This window comes from Crassostrea angulata, chromosome 4 (genome assembly GCF_025612915.1).
Source record: "Crassostrea angulata isolate pt1a10 chromosome 4, ASM2561291v2, whole genome shotgun sequence".
Taxonomy (NCBI): domain Eukaryota; kingdom Metazoa; phylum Mollusca; class Bivalvia; order Ostreida; family Ostreidae; genus Magallana; species Magallana angulata.
The window spans coordinates 49,559,480-49,574,698 of NC_069114.1; the positions used below are offsets into that span (position 1 = coordinate 49,559,480).

At 35.1% G+C, this 15,219-nt stretch overlaps 1 protein-coding gene across 1 annotated transcript in view; it reads left to right on the top strand.

The window, feature by feature from the left end:
- Positions 1-626: 626 nt before the first annotated feature.
- LOC128181703 (sodium leak channel NALCN-like) overlaps positions 627-15,219 on the top strand; it is a 30,992-nt gene continuing 16,399 nt past the window's right edge. The window contains exons 1-19 of the mRNA XM_052850194.1: positions 627-1,025; positions 1,479-1,562; positions 1,818-1,957; positions 2,081-2,209; positions 2,715-2,860; positions 3,020-3,162; positions 3,307-3,411; positions 3,771-3,989; positions 4,266-4,433; positions 4,789-4,848; positions 5,155-5,286; positions 6,017-6,163; positions 7,017-7,151; positions 9,973-10,047; positions 11,038-11,111; positions 11,433-11,678; positions 12,296-12,400; positions 12,598-12,771; positions 13,028-13,207. Coding sequence (XP_052706154.1) covers positions 702-1,025; positions 1,479-1,562; positions 1,818-1,957; positions 2,081-2,209; positions 2,715-2,860; positions 3,020-3,162; positions 3,307-3,411; positions 3,771-3,989; positions 4,266-4,433; positions 4,789-4,848; positions 5,155-5,286; positions 6,017-6,163; positions 7,017-7,151; positions 9,973-10,047; positions 11,038-11,111; positions 11,433-11,678; positions 12,296-12,400; positions 12,598-12,771; positions 13,028-13,207 — 2,786 coding nt within the window. The 5' untranslated portion in view covers positions 627-701. The remainder of the gene's footprint in view (positions 1,026-1,478; positions 1,563-1,817; positions 1,958-2,080; positions 2,210-2,714; positions 2,861-3,019; positions 3,163-3,306; positions 3,412-3,770; positions 3,990-4,265; positions 4,434-4,788; positions 4,849-5,154; positions 5,287-6,016; positions 6,164-7,016; positions 7,152-9,972; positions 10,048-11,037; positions 11,112-11,432; positions 11,679-12,295; positions 12,401-12,597; positions 12,772-13,027; positions 13,208-15,219) is intronic.

Sequence of the window (15,219 nt, forward strand, 5' to 3'; positions counted from 1 at the left end):
AAAAATAAGCGATTTGGCGGGGTAGTTACATATTAGATCAACGAACAGAGAACTATAATCGGTAATATTTTTAGTTATAGTTAAATCATATCCAATTTCAATGAAATAAATGACCTCTCTGATTATGTAAATAAGCGCACTGTATGGAACAAGCAACCGATTGATATGTAAACCGAATCGGGCTCGATGTTCAGATAATTAATTTGAAACAGTCTATAGCAAAATGGCTGCTGATGCTGATGTGAGATGTGAATAATTTTCCCTTTTATGGGCTTAAAATCACTTAGTAAATCAGGTTTACATTCTTTTGTGAGTATTCTTTGTTTATTTGAATAGAAAAGATTGTTTTTCGAATATACAGTATTTTTTAGTATCGTCAGTTCGTCCACAGGGCACAGGTCCTGATAGAGATTCAAAGGCTTGTGGTTCGTCACAGCAGATACTTAAATTTTTAAAATAAGATGTTATTTATGTCTCTGATCACAGTCCGAGGCATCGTTAGTGCATTTCTATCGTTCTTATTTAGGTAACATTATGTATCATATATTTAGTTTTATATCATGTATTATTTTGCTTATTTTAGATTGAGTTCCAATCCGTATGCTTTTGGGATATACAAGATGCATTGACACCATAACTAATGGGGATGCATTCAAATTTCTTCAAACACTATTAATAAATAGAGAAGAACTGAAATAGCAATGCAGACCACTTTTGTCCCTGCTTTGTCCAAAATGTTGGTAAATAGGAAAACTAGTTTTAAAGACAGTCATCCGTTATCTGACTTTGGCCCTGATGAGAACCTGAATGACAATGCGGACATCGACTGGGTCAATAAATCCTGGGTTCGGGGCCTGCTCCGATTCTGCGCCTTTGTTAGCCTGGTGTCCGTCAGTCTCAACACTCCCGAGATGTTTGCCATCAGCATCCACCTGATGTATGTTACCTTCATCTTTGACCTGATTGTTACCTTCCTGTTTTCCGCCGAAATGCTCGCCAAAATGCACATCAGGGGTATTGTTAAGGTTGGTATTTATGAATGGAATTAGTTCAATAGCTACAGAATTCATAATATTATGAACAGAGTTTGATTGAAGGAAAATGGTTCATGTGTGTATTTTAATCAACATTAATTATGATTTAGTTATAAAGTGAGTATACTGCCTTAATTAATGTAGTTTAAAACGAACCTTATAAGCCCTGTTCATCAGAGTATTATTTCTGTAGCTTGTGAATTCATTCTCTGAACAGTTTATGTTCAGTTTTCTTTCTTGAAAAAGAGAAATCAAAACAAATTGTACCTCATAAATGCAAAATTGTATAAAAATTTGAAACAAATATCAGATAAAACTTAAAATATTTTCATTTTGCCCCTAAAAATAACAGACAAGGATTGTTAACTATTTTGAAAGTGATATGATTATCAAAGGACTGGCATTGTGTCAAAAGGCTTAAAATATGTGCCTGTGTTGTTGCAGGGTGAGGCCCCTTACATCAAGGATCGATGGTGTCAGTTTGACGGCTTTATGGTGCTCTGCTTATGGATGTCCTTGATTTTACAAGTAAATTATAGATTATAGAAACTTGTCATTTATGTGTTTTTGCAATAAAAAAATAACTGTTTTTAATTTACAATTATGTGTGCAAATTAATACTGTATTTGCATGAATTCCAATCCATATTTTGCTTAAAAGATGTTATATTGCTGTAAGTTACTGAATTTGATGTTAAACAACAACTTACTGTAAACTCCAATCTCCTTGTCTGTGGTTACATTAAGCCATTTAAAGGATCTGACGTGTATCTTACCTTGACAGGTATTTGAGATGACGAAGATTGTGGATATGTATTCCTACTGGTCCATTATAAGATTTCCCCGCCCACTCATTCTGATCAGATTATTCAGAGAGAAGCTTAAATTCCAGTTGCCCAAACAGAGAATCAACACAATTTTTAAGTAAGCTTTCCAGCAAATTTGTGTTCCAAATTTTGTAACATTTGTTTTGTCAACATTAGGAAACCATATTATAAACATTGTGAAACTATGAGTTAATTGTTTTGAACACACTCCTGTACACAGGCGGTCGCGGAACCAGATTATCAATGTGACAACCTTCTTCCTGTTCTTTATGTGCCTGTATGGAATCCTGGGAGTGCAGTTCTTTGGGGAGCTGAGGAATCACTGTGTCAGGAATGGGACCAACCCCAGGTAATGCAGGCAGTGGTCATAGGTCAGGGCATGAATTATAATCTTTACATTCTCTAACTAAGGATTATAAGCCTTAGTACATTTACTGTATTAAAATTCGTTATTTTATTTACCGGTAAGTACTTATTTTTGCCATTACGCTGTTTTGTATTAAATTGTGATAATATCAAATCGCGAGCACCATTTTTTTGTTCTAATTTTAAATAGCTCAAATCTGTCTGAAAAATAAAAGCGAGATTTTAAAATCGACGAGGCTTTCTTCTTGCGATTTTTCACAAATATTAATTCCTAATGTTAGATTAAGAATCTACAGTACTATTTTACTGGGACTGACCTCAGGTATTGCAAGCAAAATTTCACCAGAAATAGAACCTGTACATAAATTCACTTAAGAAGTGATTTATTTACTTTTTCATTTGTGTATGAATAATGATTTGGTCATGAATCCAAACATCGTAATTAATTCTTCACCTATAAAATGAAAAGTATATTGTGACTGTTACAGTAACGTGACGAAGGCTGACCTGATGATCCCCGACTACTACTGCTCTACCAACCCCGACTACGGCTACCACTGCACCAGCGGCATGGTCTGTATGCAGCTCAACCTCAGTAATGTCCAGAGGGGCTTCGACGGATTCGATGAATTCAGTAAGAGCACAAAGTACTGTTAATTCAGGCTTATATAACTCAGGCTTAAATGATAGCTATATATTGTAGTGATATTTTTCATGATATTTTTTTCATTTTGATTGCATTCTTAATATGATAAAATAGGATCAATATGATTTGATATTGTGTTTGTTACAGTAACAAGTTTCTTCACGGTGTATGAGGCCGCCTCACAGGAAGGCTGGGTGTTCCTGATGTACAGAGCAATAGACAGCCTCTACGCTGAGCTGGCTTTTGTGTATTTCATCACTCTCATCTTTATCCTAGCTTGGCTGGTCAAGGTACATTTGCTTAGCTCTCTCTTTATTGCAGCTTTTTAAAGATTTTTTTGGCAGAAATCTGTGTTAATTTTAAATCTTTTATTGAATATTCTATATAAGTGTATTGAGGGAATATTTTCTATCTACTGACTTGATGTGTTGTAGAATATCTTCATTGCTGTAATAATCGAGTCTTTTGCGGAGATTCGAGTTCAGTTTCAACAGATGTGGGGATCCCGAGGTAGTGCCACCGATTCTGATTCTTCACAGGTAAGTCATCCATTGTTTCTCTACACGTTATTACTTTGCCATGGAAAACTTATGATCTAATGAAGATAAATTTGTCCCTGAGTTCAAAGATCGCAAGACATAATGTGTTTTTATAGCAAAAATGTCTTTAAGTGTTTGTTTGTCTGCAAATTTAACTATACCCCTAATCATCAGCTCTCCAATTATCCGTACTCTGTAAAGAGGCATGGTTACTAATGGTCGGATTTTCTTTTGTTGGGCCTGTTATCACTGGGGGATTTCATGTCTCATAAATTCATCTTTTTTTCTCATCTCTGGGAAATTATTTTCATGAGGTTTTATTTTAAATTCTGTAAAATACTGGCCTTGTTTTCCTTTAGGTGATTCAGTGCGAGGGAAACTCGTGGAAGATGGTGTTGATTGATGAGAACAAAGCCAAAGGATTTGCCCCGCCCTTCTTCCAGAAGATCCTCTGCTCCAACTTCTTCCACACCTTCTTCCTACTACTGGTCTTTGCTAACGCTATCACTGGAGCCACTCTGTCATTCAAAGACCAGGCCAGTATTTACAACAAGCTAGATGGGTTTTACTATGCTGAGGTAAGTTTTATCATGTAACACACAAATATATGTACAACCAAAACTAGATATATGCATGTGTACACATAATTGAATTTTAGGAGATATGAATTAGAGATTTCTTTTAAAATTCCAATAATCAATAAGCTGAGATAAAAAGATTTGCAGTTAAATACCTTAATATCATGATAAATAAGCATTTCATCAATGAATATTTTATGTGAGATATTATTAAATTCAGTGTTCTTCCACATGCCAATTGATTGTCATTCCATTGTTACATATTTGACCTTGTAGGTGGCATTCACAGTCCTCTTCGACCTTGAAGCTCTTTTCAAAATATGGTGTCTGGGTTTCCAAGGTTACAAGAAGAGACCATTTCACAAGTTTGAACTTCTCCTGGCTATAGGAACAACTCTCCACATTATTCCTGACCTGTACAGGGGACATTGCACTTATTTCCAGGTAAAACAAAAATGATGTACAGGAAACTTGTTGCCTACTTATAGGATATCCTACTTCTGGAATCTATGCTGATGGAATAGTTTTTAACATTGTTTGTACGAGAAATTGAAAGATCTTTCCTGTAAAAATTTTATATATATTCTAGCTTTCATTGCTTGACTTCAAAAAGCTTTGTTTGGAAATAAACTACATGTATATTGCTTGTAGCAGAAAAAACTTTATTAGTGAACACTATAACGAACTACATGTATTAAGTTTCTGAACTGTTGTCTTCATTTGATGATTATTTTTTAAATCCATTTAATAGTAGTTTTTATCACTGTTCTCCTGTTTGATGAAGCAATGTCCTCTTTAGGTGCTGCGAGTGGTGAGACTGATGAAGGCCTCCCCGATGCTGGAGGATTTCTGCTTCAAGGTCAGTACAAGTGCTGGTTCATATGAGGCATACCTGACAACATCCAATAATTCAAATATTGGGTCATAGTGCACATTATCATTTTTCGAGCTTTTTTTCTACACTAAATATAAAATTGTGTAAGTGAAAGTAAAAAATGCAAAATTTACAATTAATTATAAAACTTTTAATGGAAAATGAGTAGTGTGTAACATTTTGTATTGACACCTTGTTTGGTACAGTTTTGGGTGTTTTGTTTGTTTCCACTTTATAGATTAGATCTACATGTATCTCTGTCTGTATCACTATATTTGTGTTTTGTCACAGATCTTTGGTCCGGGGAAGAAGCTAGGACACTTGATTCTGTTCACTATGTGTCTGCTGATCATCGCCTCCAGCATCAGTCTACAGTTGTTCTGTAACATCAGGGACTTTGACAAGTTTGGCAGGTTTGATCAGGTGAGTCCAGTTAACTTTGTTACTCATTTTCTGAGTCAGGTTCTTTTTCTAGGCACTAATTTTGAATAATGATCAACCATAAAACTTCAATTTATTGTCAAAACTTTTAAAAGAATTGTTTTAAATTAGACTTTTTGTTTTCATATGACATGTGATGTGTTCTGACAATGTTTTGTGATATTTTTAATGTTTAATGTGAATTTTGTTTCAGAATCAAGATGTCAAAATTTCATTGATTTGACAATGTTGACTTTTTGTAACTGGAGTGAATTCCAATATTTACATTGTAAATTTCAACAGGTTAAAAGTAGCTAGTATACTGAAAAATGTCTTTTAATAAAAGTTTACTTTTTATAGTACAGGAAGAACACCTATATATAGTATCATACATGTACCGGTAATTGATTCAATGTTTTGTCAATCATTTTTTAAAAATGCAATCAAATTTTAAAACCCCATTTACCGGTAGGAAGCTTCAAAACTAGATGAATTATTAACTATAAGAATCATGTAAAAAAAAAAAATGTTCATAAATGCTTTTAAGTTCAAATGTAAAAATTTTATGAATGAAAATTTATATTAAAGAATTCTATTATGGCTGCATATTTGTTTAACACATATTGGATAGTTGGTTGAAATATCAAGCAAAAATTAGTCTTTCTTTGTTAGACAGGATGAGATGTGTATTATGTATATAAATGTATTAAAGTTTTGCACCATTTTTGATTAGGCCTTTATGTCCATGTTTCAAATTTTGACACAAGAGGGTTGGATCGAGGTGATGCACGGGGTGATTGAAGAGACAATGACTGGGGGATGGTTCCTTAAGGTGCTCTGCGCCATTTATTTCATTTTGTATCACCAGTTTGTGACTGTGGTGAGTAAGGGACAGAACTAAACCCTACAGAATCGTGCATTACAGGGTTGTGTGCCTTTGATGGTAGCCTGGGAGAATAGTCCATTGTCTGTCTAACTCCCTCAAAAATAACTTCAAAAAATTCAAATTCAAACTTACTATAAACACAGGAAGATTTTTAATATATGATATTTTGTTTATTTTGTTAATAGCATTAATCAAGTGAAGTTAAATTCTCAAAAATATATTTTTTTTGGTTACTAGTAGTTGCTCTTGTGTAGTGTTGATATTTTTGAAACAACAAAATCAAATCCCAAGAAATCATTTTAGAAGTCTATATAGAATTTCCATCAATTTGTATCCTGAGGAAGTCTGGATGGACTGTTCTCCTGGATAAAACTCTAACTCTGTTTACTTACAACACACTGGTTACCATGGTGATGACCTCCTGTATCCTTGGTGATGGACTAACAATCTGATGTATTTGACAGCATGTAGGTGATGAAACAACAAGAGAGGACAGCATGCACACAAACAAACGTACAGACAAACTGTCACAGGCACAGCAAAGACCGATGTCTCTCAGCACTCAGCTACACTTGTCTGTTCTAAAACAAGTCTTTTTTTATGTAATCCCTGGCATTTTGAGAATCTTCATTAAATGAATTACATTTTAAAAGCCAGTAAATTCAACAGAAATTGAATACACATAGTTGACAAATATTATGTGTGTTTTTGGAATCATTATTTTCTCGTACAATCGTGAATATTCATTGTAAACTTTAAAAAGCTCTTTCAGCAAGTGAAGCTTGGTTGAGACAGAAAACATGAATCACTTGTGATGCTTTAATAGATTGAACTTCTCTTTCCCCAGGCCTTCATGTCTATGTTTCAAATCCTTGCCAATAAGGGCTGGACCGAAGTTATGCAAATCACAATGTGGAAAACTGACCGGTTCTACCCGATCGTAGCAATCTATTTCATTTTCTACCACTTGTTTGTCACACTGGTGAGTACTGATTGGCTCAATGTTCTGTCCTCCTGACAGATCATTGGTCAGTGATAAGTGGCGGCCATTGGCCAGCCATTAGATGTAGTCTAGTCAATCAGTCCTGTTTACAGCTCCAAGTGGACGCCATGCTTCCCTCGTTTCTCTCAATGGTTTTGTTATTGTGTATCAGAGGCTTTTTACTAGTAGTAGATGTATTCAATATACTAGGTAATCTATGTGATCTGTGTACTATACTGGCCCCTGTACTGTATGTCATGTGACAACTATCTCAGTCATTATTACCAAAGTGTATCAAACATGATTCTAGTGCATTGTGTATCAAATAGGATCCCTGTATACATTATCATTTATTGATAATTAAGACACACTCAAAGATCTAATGTGATAGTGATTATTAGTGAATAAATTATAGTCACAAAAAATGCGACGTACAATAGGAGCTATAATCGACACCAGTCTATATATTCTGTGCCATGCTTCAATGTGCATGTATTTGAAACAGATGTGATTCATGTTGTTTAGCCGATTATCCATTCACAGAGATCTAAGACGTCTCTGAACAAGGGTAGTTACTGTAGATAATGATGTCAGTGATTAGATAGCTTACCCATGTATTGACAGAACAGTTTATGTGTACAGGGCCATTGTACTTCTGTAGTTTATGTACTTGCATTTAATTATTTACCTAGAGACTGTGTACATGTACTTGTACTTGGTATAAGACATTTGAAAGTATCTAAAGTATTTAGACTAGTGATAGATTGTCTTATTTTGGAGCCTAAATTACTCTGCGCAAAATTCCTATTAATGCTTAGGTTGTATTAATAAACATTGAAGATGCTTATTTATGATTAATTACCCATAGGTTGATAATCTGAAAAGGACAGATTGGTTTAGCATCTGATACTCAATTGCAGCAATAAGGAAAACAAGTAGCCTTCCTTCTAACACAAACTAAAAGTCCTTCTACCAGCTGTTGACAACTCTCCTATCTACTGAGCACACGATCTTCTGGCTCGGGTTAACGTTTTATTCAGTGATTTATTTCCCCTCTGTAACACAGTAATGAGCCTCTGAAGCTAAGAACAGGTTGATCACAATGACGAGTGGTACTCAGTATCGCCGGAGAATTATGGATGTTTTTAGTGGAATGCAGCTTAGCATAAATGAAGCGAAACCTCTGAGCCAATCAGCAGCCTTTCCATATGTAGGTCATGGGCTGGGGAGAGGAAGGGGTAATTCTGTGTGGAGTTAGCGGCCCCTCATTGAATCCTAACTGTGTAGACTTACTAATGTGATAATTCTCCCTAGATATGACTGTTGATCGAGAGAAACGCGGGGAAGCTTGCCTCCACAGACTGGTAAACAGGACTCCCAGTCTGAGCATAGAAACTGCGTCCTTGTGTCAAATCTTGTCGCTGATGACAATCATGTTCCGCATCCGTAATTTGATAGAATTTAGTGACATTTTGGTATTGGATCTCCAATCTCTGGGTACAGGCAATGAACTTGAATGGTTGCTGTAAAATTTTAAAGGATATTTTTATGACCTCTGTTAAATCGATGTCGCTAATAGAACATTTTATGCAAAGTCAGGAAAGTAAAAGATCAGAAATATCATCAGATATTGCAATTTCAAGTTCTGCCTTAGGAATAAGAAGTTTTAAAATAAAAAAAATACAGACATCAAATCATAAATTTATTTTTTTTAAATTTAATTTAGCAAAAAAGTTACAAGATTATAATTAATTATGAAAAATACAGCTTTGTTATAAGGAAACAAGAATGAACTAGCTAAAGACCTTGTCACTGTAGGTATAAGCTTGTTGTGGGTAGTAAGTACTTTTTCTACTGACTCTGGTGAGCATGTCTCTGACTAACACTATCCTCCACACGTTTGACAGTCCGCAGTTTGATATGCATGGTGTGCAGTACAAGTCAAATTTAAATCATCAACTTTTTCTCTCTTTGAGAATTAGACCCTCAATACCACAGGCCTCCCTCACTTAATGATCCCTGCAGGTGCAGATTTTATTCCCCCCTTATATTTATTTGTTCACCTTTTCACAACATAATTTAGAGTGGTATATCACTTTTCTCTTTTTTACTTTACCCCTTTTTAAGATCAATTTTACCATTGAATACCCAATTCACAAAATTTTTCCTGTTTTTGCACAAGATATTTTGATTATATTTTTATCTTCTCTTCAACTTCTGAATCATATTTTTTCTTTTGCTACCTTATTCAAGTAAATGACAGAAGAATTTCAAGGCAGTTTTTATGTCATGTGTGACGGAAGATACAGAATAAGATTACCCTACATATTTTTTTGTGAAATGGAAATAAACAAAATTATGATTTAAAACAATGTAAAGTTATATCCTGTCTAATATCTCTTTATTAAAATAACTTGTATGCATGATGTCATCAAACCAATATTTATGCAGAATGAAACACATAAAGCTGAGTTGTATTACCATAATGGTTAGAATTGTATGAAGAAGATGCATGAGTGAATTACTCTTTCTGTTATAGATGCTACTGAATTATATTGCTTGAATTTATTACATAATTTTGCAACATTCATTCCAGGATAAAATATTGTATAGAGACTATTGCAGTAATATACGCAAGACTTCTTGTTTAATAGATTATGTACCAGAACATTTTTGATTCTTAAATTAAGGCATACTTTTGATTTCAAACTTTTATTATACAAACTAAATGATAATACTGACCTTATGGAGAAGTTGTTAGGTTGTTGGAGTAGTCTCCCCTGTACAGAGTTGTCTGACCTTGGTGTGGCTGTGATTGTAGATAGTGATCAGCTCCTTTGTGGCTGTCATCCTTGACAACCTGGAGTTGGACGAAGAAATCAAGAAACTCAAACAGGTAAATAATGATACTCAGACCAAGAAACTTTAACAGGTAAGTAATGATACTCAGACCAAAAAACTCAAACAGGTAAGTAATGATACTCAGAGTAACTAAGAAACTCAAACAGGTAAGTAATGATACTCAGACCAAGAAACTCAAACAGGTAAGTAATGATACTCAGACCAAGAAACTCAAACAGGTAAGTAATGATACTCAGAGTGACAAGAAATGCAAACAGGTAAGTAATGATACTCAGACCAAAAAACTCAAACAGGTAAGTAATGATACTTAGACCAAGAAATTCAAACAGGTAAGTAATGATAATCAGACCAAGAAACTCAAACAGGTAAGTAATGATACTCAGACCAAAAAACTCAAACAGGTAAGTAATGATACTCAGAGTGACCAGGAAATGCAAACAGGTAAGTAATGATACTCAGACCAAGAAACTCAAACAGGTAAGTAATGATAATCAGACCAAGAAACTCAAACAGGTAAGTAATGATACTCAGAGTGACCAAGAAATGCAAACAGGTAAGTAATGATACTCAGACCAAGAAACTCAAACAGGTAAGTAATGATACTTAGACCAAGAAATTCAAACAGGTAAGTAATGATAATCAGACCAAGAAACTCAAACAGGTAAGTAATGATAATTAAACTGAACTGAACTCAAACAGGTAAGTAATGATACTCAGACCAAGAAACTCACACAGGTAAGTAATGATACTTAGGGAGACCAAGAAACTCAAACAGGTAAGTAATGATACTTAGAGAGACCAAGAAACTCACACAAGTAAATAATGATACTCAGAGAGAGCTAATAGTGATATGCTCTGATTTTTACGGATTTTTATGCGAGTTAGACTTCAATCAAAATGAACTCGTGATTCAGAAGATTAAAATTTATTGTATTAATTTTAATTGTATTTGCAGTATCAGCAGTGTTTAATCCTCCAGTTTTTATGTTGTGTGTACGTTCATAAGTTGATTTCTGTGTTGTAGTTGAAGGCCAGGGAGCAGGTTACAGAAAGTCAACAAAAATTGCCAATGCGGCTACGAGTATTTACCAAATTCCCGTAATTTTGATTTTGCTTTTAAAATTTATGATCTTTTCTTTTTTTAATAAGCATTATAAGCAGAATGAAATTACTTTAATACTTTTCATTTGTCATCTACATGTAATCTATTATCAAACTTGTACAAACAAGTCTAAATAGTTCAGTGTAAAAGTAATCAATATAGAGCACATTTCAGTTAAGATTGACCTGTAGATGTAGTTGTAAAAATGTGGAGCATATTTTCCATTTGAAGACATCATCGATATCTGTATTAAGTATAAATACATGGTACATAGTCTTTATTGGGTCGTACACTAACTGAGATTTGCCTTTTGCTAGGAACCACCCTCAGATGGTGTACCTGTACAAGATACCGAGCGACTTCAGTATGTCCCAGGTAAGGGACAGCTTCATGCGCCAATTCTCCACCCCGGAGATGAACCTGACCGTGGACATTCAGGAGATGAGTGAGGAGAACACCACCCTGGTCAAGTTCTCCCCCGTCAAACTGGTCAGGCAGGATGTGGTGGGCTCCAAGAGTGGCGGCGCCATGGAGAAAAGGAGTGGCATAACACTTATTGTCAGGTAATCTGACTTATTGTCAGGTAAATCGCACTCATTGTCAGGTAAACCGCACTCATTGTCAGGTAAACCTCACTTTTGACAGGTAAATCACACTTATCATCAGGTAAATCACACTTATCATCAGATAAATCATACTTTTTATCAGGTAAATCATACTTATCATCAGATAAATCATACTTATTGTCAGATATACTGTAGAATCATTAGAATTTGTGGTGGATCAATTTTTGTGGTATTTGAGTATAGCCCTTGCCCAAAAATTTACATCCTTGACGAAAACTAAGTATTGAAGATTTGGTTTTCCCACTGAAACTAAAAACCGACGCATCCACAAAATTACATCCTCACAAAGAAGCAAAAACCCTGCAATCCATGAAAATTGGCCACCAAAAAAATCAAATGATTCCACAGAACATGGTGCATTGTCAAAGAAACCATGCTTGTCAGGCACTGTATTTGACAATTTTGAAGTTGATCAAACTTATTTTCATGGAAATCTGGTTTATTTTCAGGAATATGAGACAACTACCCCAGAAATTCGTTGAAATTAAAGATAAATAGCTTATTGTTGCTTAATTTCCTAGATATCTGAATGTCTTGATTTGTGTACCTTACAGAGATTCAGCCCAGCAGAAGATGCAGGTGTGTGGGTCGACTCAGCTGGTGCCCACCGGGCCAAAATCTCTCCTGTCTCAACAGTACCAGCTCAGGATGGACAGGAGGTTAGTAACACACATCTAGGTGACAGGGGCAAGCACTGTCTAGAATTTAGATAATAAATAATCTTATTTGAAAATCATAGCTATCGATTCGACAGAGGCAAGTATTAGCTAGGATTAGGTTAAAAGAGTCATTTTTATAAAGTCATATCTAGGCAGTACATGATGATTTTCCAGTGATCAATGGTTATATGATTTAGGAGTATGAGAGGGTCTCGCCCTGGGAGTCTGAAGACACGAAGCATGGGGGCAAAGGAGAACGGAGACATCCACCTGGGAACCACCACCAGCTCCATCCTGAACCGGACCCGCACTCCAGACGATTACGACATCAAAGTCTGGCAGCAGCGCAAACAACAGGCCGAAATCAAGAGGTGATAGACAGACTGGTCGATGCTTTACTCTCTTCATTTTCTGATAAGCTTGTTATAAAATGTATATATTTCTGGTCAGAAAATTAATCTAGTCATAGAATCATCATGATGAATCATTAATAACCAGGTGATAGTTTTAAAAATGCTTCTTTGTGTGTATGTGGACAACCTGAGAGATACCTGTAATACAATGTTTGTGATTAACATGTACATGCACAGATAGTTGAGATGTCATGGTAGGGTTTTTGATTCTCAGGAGTCAGCAAGAAGAGGACCTGAGAGAGAACCACCCCCTGTTTGACACACCCCTATTCACTGTGGGGAGGGAGTCTCGATTCCGTAAAGTATGTCAGATGATTGTGAACGCCCAGTACAACTACACCCTGAGGGACCCAATCACAGGGAAGGAGCTCAACAGTAAATACAAGAGTGTACAGTAAGTCATCAACAGTAAATACAAGAGTGTACAGTAAGTCATCAACTGTAAATACAAGAGTGTACAGTAAGTCATCAACAGTAAATATGAGAGTGTACAGTTAGTCATCAACAGTAAATACAAGACTGTACAGTAAGTCATCAACAGTTAATACAAGACTGTACAGTAAGTCATCAACAGTAAATATGAGAGTGTACAGTTAGTCATCAACAGTAAATACAAGACTGTACAGTAAGTCATCAACAGTAAATATGAGAGTGTACAGTAAGTCATCAACAGTAAATACAAGACTGTACAGTAAGTCATCAACAGTAAATATGAGAGTGTACAGTAAGTCATCAACAGTAAATACAAGAGTGTACAGTAAGTCATCAACAGTAAATACAAGACTGTACAGTAAGTCATCAACAGTAAATATGAGAGTGTACAGTAAGTCATCAACAGTAAATATGAGAGTGTACAGTAAGTCATCAACAGTAAATACAAGACTGTACAGTAAGTCATCAACAGTAAATATGAGAGTGTACAGTAAGTCATCAACAGTAAATACAAGACTGTACAGTAAGTCATCAACAGTAAATACAAGACTGTACAGTAAGTCATCAACAGTAAATACAAGACTGTACAGTAAGTCATCAACAGTAAATATGAGAGTGTACAGTAAGTCATCAACAGTAAATACAAGACTGTACAGTAAGTCATCAACAGTAAATACAAGACTGTACAGTAAGTCACCAACAGTAAATACAAGACTGTACAGTAAGTCATCAACAGTAAATATGAGAGTGTACAGTTAGTCATCAACAGTAAATATGAGAGTGTACAGTAAGTCATCAACAGTAAATACAAGACTGTACAGTAAGTCATCAACAGTAAATACAAGAGTGTACAGTAAGTCATCAACAGTAAATATGAGAGTGTACAGTAAGTCATCAACAGTAAATACAAGACTGTACAGTAAGTCATCAACAGTAAATACGAGAGTGTACAGTAAGTCATCAACAGTAAATATGAGAGTGTACAGTAAGTCATCAACAGTAAATACAAGAGTGTACAGTAAGTCATCAACAGTAAATATGAGAGTGTACAGTAAGTCATCAACAGTAAATATGAGAGTGTACAGTAAGTCATCAACAGTTAATACAAGACTGTACAGTAAGTCATCAACAGTAAACACAAGAGTGTACAGTAAGTCATCAACAGTAAATACAAGACTGTACAGTAAGTCATCAACAGTAAATACAAGACTGTACAGTAAGTCACCAACAGTAAATACAAGACTGTACAGTAAGTCATCAACAGTAAATATGAGAGTGTACAGTTAGTCATCAACAGTAAATATGAGAGTGTACAGTAAGTCATCAACAGTAAATACAAGACTGTACAGTAAGTCATCAACAGTAAATACAAGAGTGTACAGTAAGTCATCAACAGTAAATATGAGAGTGTACAGTAAGTCATCAACAGTAAATACAAGACTGTACAGTAAGTCATCAACAGTAAATACGAGAGTGTACAGTAAGTCATCAACAGTAAATATGAGAGTGTACAGTAAGTCATCAACAGTAAATACAAGAGTGTACAGTAAGTCATCAACAGTAAATATGAGAGTGTACAGTAAGTCATCAACAGTAAATATGAGAGTGTACAGTAAGTCATCAACAGTTAATACAAGACTGTACAGTAAGTCATCAACAGTAAACACAAGAGTGTACAGTAAGTCATCAACAGTAAATACAAGACTGTACAGTAAGTCATCAACAGTAAATACAAGACTGTACAGTAAGTCACCAACAGTAAATACAAGACTGTACAGTAAGTCATCAACAGTAAATACAAGACTGTACAGTAAGTCATCAACAGTAAATACAAGACTGTACAGTAAGTCACCAACAGTAAATACAAGACTGTACAGTAAGTCATCAACAGTAAATACAAGACTGTAGAGTATGTCACCAACAGTAAATACAAGACTGTACAGTAAGTCATCAACAGTAAATACAAGACTGTAC